A 6,049-nucleotide genomic window follows, 5' to 3' on the forward strand; every position below is an offset into this window, starting at 1 on the left:
CTGTAGGTATTAAAGATACTGCACAGCAGTGGTTTGAATCATATCTATATACATATTTGTTCACGTAAATGGAGAATCCTCTCTTCACCCACTGAGGTTAATTATAGAGTTCCACAGGGTTCAGTGCTAGGACCAATTCTGTTTACATTATATGTGCTTCCTTTAGGCAGTATCATCAGAAGGAATAGCCTTCATTTTCAGTGCTATGCAGATGACACCCAACTTTATCTATTAATGAAGCCAGATACAACACACCAATTAGTTAAACTGCACGAATATCTTAAAGACATAAAGACCTCGATGACCTCAACTTTTCTTCTTCTAAATTCAGTTAAACCTGAGGTTATTGCACTTGGCCCTAAAAAACTTAGAAAGGTGGTATCAGACCAGATTCTTACTCTGGATGACTTTACCTTGGCCTCCAGTAACACTGTCAGGAATATTGGAGTCATGTTTAACCAGGATATGTCCTTGTGCATATTAACCTGATATGTAGAAGTGCTTTCTTCTATTTGTGCAATATCTCTAAAATTAGAAACGTCCTATCTGATAAACTAGTTTGTGCATTTATTACTTCTTGGCTGGACAATTGAATTCGTTATTATCAGGCTGTTCTAAAAACTCCCTGGAAGCCTGCAGTTGATCCAAAATGCTGCAGTTAATTAAAGGACTGAAAGGGACTAGAAATACAGAGCAGATTTCTCCTATACTGGATTCTCTTCATTGACTCCCTGTTAAATCCAGAATCAAATTTAAAATCCTTGTCATCAAATACATTGTCTTGAATAATCAGGCCCGTGTTATCTTAAAGACCTCATAGTATTGTGTAATGCCATTAGAGCATTTAGCTCTCAGACTGCTGGTTTACTCGTGGTTCCTAGCAATAGACTGGAAGCAGAGCCTTCAGGCCCCTCTTCTCTGGGCTTCCAGTTTGGATTCAGGAGACAGACATCTTGGTGTCATATGATTTGCAAGGGTTTTCTCTGTTTTTGGTCTATTAATGTAGGGTTTTTACTTTACAATATAAAGCGTTATGAGGCACCTGTTGTTGTGATTTGTGATGAATAAAGTTTAAATTAACTGAACTGAAAGTAAGCAAGCTTGAAACTATAGAAATAGTCCACTTTTTTGATGACTCCTTTTTGTCTAACTGATCTTTTCTGCTAGATAGCAATTTACAAAGAGCAAGCCAGGGCTGAAAGAGTCATATTGGACAGACAGAAAGATTTCATCGACAGAATATGCTGGAAGTGAAGCCAGATCCAGATTTGCTGGTCTGACTGGTAACTCCAGAGGAGGTGTAGGCTGCCACTCAATGCTGGAGAGGTGTGGTGGCAGAACAACAAACCCCAGAAACAGGTGAAGAGTAGAGCAATTAAATAATACAGGTGGAGGAAAGATAAAGTACTGGTCTTGCATCCAGTGCTAGCTGTGATCACCAGTGTGAGTATATATATATATATATATATATGTGTGCTTTATTTAAAAACAGAGAGAAAGAAATAGGTAAGGAGGTGTGTCAGAAAATTGCAAATGTCTTTACTTCAGTCACTATCACAGCTCTGCCTTGTCCTTTCATCAGCAGTGACAGAAAGAAATCAGTTTGTGGAACCAGCAGAGGTACGTGGACATCAGTGGAAAGACGGAGAGAAAGTAAGATGGCCGAGGAGCCAAAGATTGAACTCTTTGTAAAGGTAAGACATACAACAATCTTGACGTGTTACAGTCTAAGCAAAAACCCTTCCCATTCCCAGCTACTTGGTAACACAAGGTGACATTTTCCTGTTTGTTTACATCTAAAGTGACAGAAATGTGTCAAAAAAAAGCTTTTAACTTTAGCAAACTACAGTATTTCAGTGTATTTAAACTGTAGTAAAGCATACAATGCAGGATATGGCAGAGATACAAACCAGTATTACAATAATAGGCTTTTTAATCTGGGTGTGAAATTCCTTTGCAGTTAGCTTAAACTGCCAGAGCAGAGCAGGCTTAACGAGAATACCTGTGTAGGTGCTCATGGTTTTGTTAGATCCTGATACTAGAACCCACGTACAATTGTGCAATTTTATGATCATAAAAGCTTGTTTTATACTCATCTGCTGTGACTGCAAAGTGTCTTTGTTTCTGTCTGTCAGGCCAGTTATGATGCTGAGAGTGTGGGGAACTGCCCTTTCTGTCAGAGACTCTTCATGATTCTTTGGTTAAAAGGGGCCAACTTTACCCTGACCACTGTAGACATGAAGAGGTGAGAGCACATTTTATTCGTTTTTCAAAAAGTCTTGTAGAATCTTTAAGAGCTGGGCACAAAGGAGACTGGCTTCATACTGCTTTTTTGATGTAGTCTCAACAAAACTACTATTTACATTGTTTTTCACAAGTTGCATTCAAGGACAGAGAGTTGCATTTGTAAAAGAAATGGGAGGAAAGTCTGATTTACATTATAAAAGCCACCCAACAATGAAAACCTGCCAACACCTCACCCTCCACCAACCCCACTGAGTTCAGGAAAGGTTACAGGGACACTAAATGCTATGCAAGAAACAGCCACAGCAATAAAACATAGGCAGGCAAATTATTTACATTCATACAGGATTCAGTTTTTGGTAAAAAATTGGTAAAAACTGGTAAAAAATTTATTATGTGAAATGGTAGATTACTGAACAGAAAAGACTGCTGCCTGGTGTAGGCCAAAGGGCTGAGATTCTGAAGCAGTCACACAAATGACCGCAATAGGTTACGAATGATAAGATGCTGAAAACGAGTACAAAGAGATATTTGTGAAGACAAATAACAAGATGACGCAAACAAATATTTTACACACCTGCAAAGAAACACAAAACCTCCACGAGATTCAAAACAATAACAAAAAAAAAAAGAAAAAAAGAAAAGGTTTGAGAAACACTAGTGAGAAAAACAAATGGTCAGCAAACAGTTGTAACTGACTCAAAAGTGACACAAAATTAAAGCAAACAAGCTCAAAATAATCAGGTTTATATCTAAAACAAATCAGTTTCCATTCCATTTTTAAAAAGGCAAAAACACAAATGTTGTGTTCACTTGTTGACACTGCCCCCAAGTGTCAGTAAAATCAGATATTGCAGGTTTAAGAAAACAAACACACACACGGGAAGCTGAATGATATTTACAATGTATGAGTGAGAATCAGGCGTAAGAAACACCAAAACCAACAATAAAAGAATAAACCCCCCACACAAAGGTTTGACATCAAATTTAAAGCTGTCCTTCTGATGAACAGGCAGCGGAAAGGGAGGGGGCAAGGAGCAAAATATGCTGCACTTAACATAAACAACATGAAAGTTAAGTATATAAAATACACTATTTAGATCATATAAAAATAGGAAGCTTTCATTCCGGTGTCTCAAAAATTCTGTAAGAAGGTGTTAAGATGGTTGCTTGTACTCCAGCAGTCATTGCTTCTTCATGTTTTGCAAAAGGGGGAAATAATGAAGCCCTGTTAATCTATAGCACAAAACAAAAGCAGCTCAATGGTTTCAAACCCGTGTTTGTATTTTTTTTGTTAAACTTATCATGTCAGTCTATTTTTCACTCAGTAGGAATCACTACAAACCAAATTTAGACTGGTAAATGTGCCTGATTCTAGAAGAACACTTGCACTCGTAAACTAATTCATAGCCATAAAACACATTTGGTAGTGAGAACAAACCGCAGCGGATATTAAGTCTTTACCCCTTTAAAATTTAATTAGGAGTAATCCTTGAAGCTCTTTTCTGAATAGAACAATTTTTGTCATATTTCAGGCCTACTTATAGAACAAAAACCACTGGGCATGCATCAGAAGTCAGCGAGGGTGGTCTCTACCTATGCAGCTACTTTGAAAAAAAAAAAAGCCAGAAATTACTCTAATCATCAATGGTCATCATAGCATGGCTTTATTTATATATACTGAAGTGTCAAAACACACCATTAGAAAGTGATCCTAGCATGCTTTTCCATAGCATTTGCTTGGTTTAGGCTGGGAAGTTAAACATTTTAACTTTCTGATCAAGTGTGCCAAAATAAGCCTTCACTGATCTGTTGCAGGGCTCCGGATGTACTGAAGGATTTGGCTCCAGGCTCTCAGCCTCCCTTTCTCATCTACAATGATGAAGTCAAAACGGACACTAATAAGATTGAGGAGTTCCTGGAGGAGACCTTAGCCCCTCCACAGTGAGCAAAGTGCATCTTGCTTCAAACATATGAACCACAGTCTTTTCAGTCCTTGAAACACACTGCATATCTAACCCATCACTGCAACACCAAACATTAACAAAATGTTTTATTTGATTAACAACAGGCACCCAAAATTGTGCTGTCGTTACAAAGAGTCCAACAGTGTTGGAGAAGACATCTTCCGAAAATTCTCAGGATATATCAAGAATCCCAATCCTGGTTTAAATGACAGTAAGAATTTTGAAACTTTCAAGTCACTTATGCTATATATATGATGGAAAGAGCCACCATGGGTTAACAGAAAGCCTGCAACTTCTTTCAGTGCTCGAGAAGAAATTTCTTTCCACTCTGGTGAAGCTGAACATGTATCTAGAAACTCCTCTCCCTCACGAGCTGGCCAAAAACCCAGATCTTACTGTGTCTTCACGTCTCTTCCTGGATGGTGACAGCCTTACCTTGGCAGATTGCAACTTGCTTCCCAAACTCAACATTGTCAAGGTGAACAGAATTCAGCAATCCTATGTGTATACAAACCTTTCGTTTTGTTTTGTTTTTTAATCCTGAAGAAGAGAGAAATATTCACTGTTATCTGAATAGTAGAGATGATTTGAGAAATGTAATGAGTCATTCCTGGACTTATTTGTAAAAATTGCTCTTCCCTCAGGTGGTGATCAAGGAGTACCGTGACTTTGCCATCCCTGCAGAGCTCAAAGGTCTGACACGTTACCTAGAGAATGCCTACAAACGGGACGAGTTTCGCCACACCTGCCCAAATGACTCAGAGATTCTCCTCGCCTACCATTCTGTCGCCCAGTACCTAAGCAAATAGAGGAGTGAACCTAAACAGCATTCATGAAATTAAAGAAAGTAAAAACAGAAAGAGATAAAATGCAGATGACTCAGATATACCATGTTGAAAATTAAGTTCTATATCTGTTTAAATTACATCTGTGTGGACAATAAAAAAAATGGCAGTTTAATCATTTACTTTCTATAAAAAGTATAGTTGTTACCATGACTTTGGCTCCCTCTAGTGTTTCTCGAGTGTTTTTGTAAATGCCGTGTACGTGCGTGTTTTGTGTCTGAACGTAATGTTAAGTGCACTTAATTCAAATCAGATTTTAAACTACACATTATTTTAGCATACACATAAAAAGATGAATGACTGTACATAACTCCTCTTTACATATTTTTATATAGTGACTGCATATTAGCAGTGACCGTATGAGAATGGTTTAATTTAAATGCATAAATGGAGGGTGAAGGAAAGAGTATATCTATTTATATGGACATTATGGACATACATTAAAGGTTAAATATGAAAAAGTGGCTAATGTTGGTACATGAATGTTTGTATATGAATTTATTAGCTACTAAATTTTTGCTTTAAAGTTGTCATGAGTAATCGTTTTTATATTAAAGTTGTATGGTGAATGCAGATTTTTCATCATCATGGAATCCAAAACATTGGATGAAACTTAATCAGTTTTGTTAATAGCAAATGAATTATGGTAATAAAATTATTGATTACATGTCTATATGACTCTTGATGTATTTATTTCTATGGAAGCAGTATTTCATGCAATATAGCAGTAAAATTCACTTTCCAAATCTACCTGACCCTATATACAAAAGTAATTGCCCCCTAAACTTAATGCCTGTTCGTGCCAGCCTTGACAGCAAGAACTGCAGTGAAGTGTTTACAATAACTGGCAATGCGTCTTTAACATCACTGTGGAGGAATGATCATCTCTGCTTGGCAGAATTGTTTTACTTCAGCCATAATGAGAGTTTTTGAACTTGAACAGCCTGATTACGGTCATGCCAAAGCATCTCAACCTGGTTTAAGTCCGGGCTT

At 37.4% G+C, this 6,049-nt stretch overlaps 1 protein-coding gene across 2 annotated transcripts; it reads left to right on the plus strand.

The window, feature by feature from the left end:
- The first annotated feature begins 1,333 nt into the window (after window positions 1-1,333).
- On the plus strand, window positions 1,334-5,727 carry clic3 (CLIC family member 3). Of its 2 annotated transcripts, none has more exons than XM_086300453.1 (7): window positions 1,334-1,443; window positions 1,586-1,694; window positions 2,136-2,245; window positions 4,063-4,188; window positions 4,316-4,422; window positions 4,514-4,689; window positions 4,856-5,727. In XM_086300453.1, exons 2-7 carry the CDS (start codon window positions 1,659-1,661, stop codon window positions 5,018-5,020), a joined length of 720 nt encoding a protein of 239 aa, XP_086156579.1. In that variant the 5' UTR covers window positions 1,334-1,443; window positions 1,586-1,658; the 3' UTR covers window positions 5,021-5,727. The 2 variants fall into 2 exon arrangements, with proteins under 2 accessions (XP_086156579.1, XP_086156580.1); XM_086300454.1 differs by having other exon boundaries at window positions 1,335-1,443; window positions 1,583-1,694.
- The last annotated feature ends 322 nt before the right edge of the window (window positions 5,728-6,049 follow it).

This window comes from Aulonocara sp. 'chitande type north' Nkhata Bay, linkage group LG7 (assembly GCF_057382095.1).
Source record: "Aulonocara sp. 'chitande type north' Nkhata Bay isolate Kocher_YH1m ecotype deep benthic linkage group LG7, A_spYH_male_GT1.1, whole genome shotgun sequence".
NCBI lineage: Eukaryota > Metazoa > Chordata > Actinopteri > Cichliformes > Cichlidae > Aulonocara > Aulonocara sp. 'chitande type north' Nkhata Bay.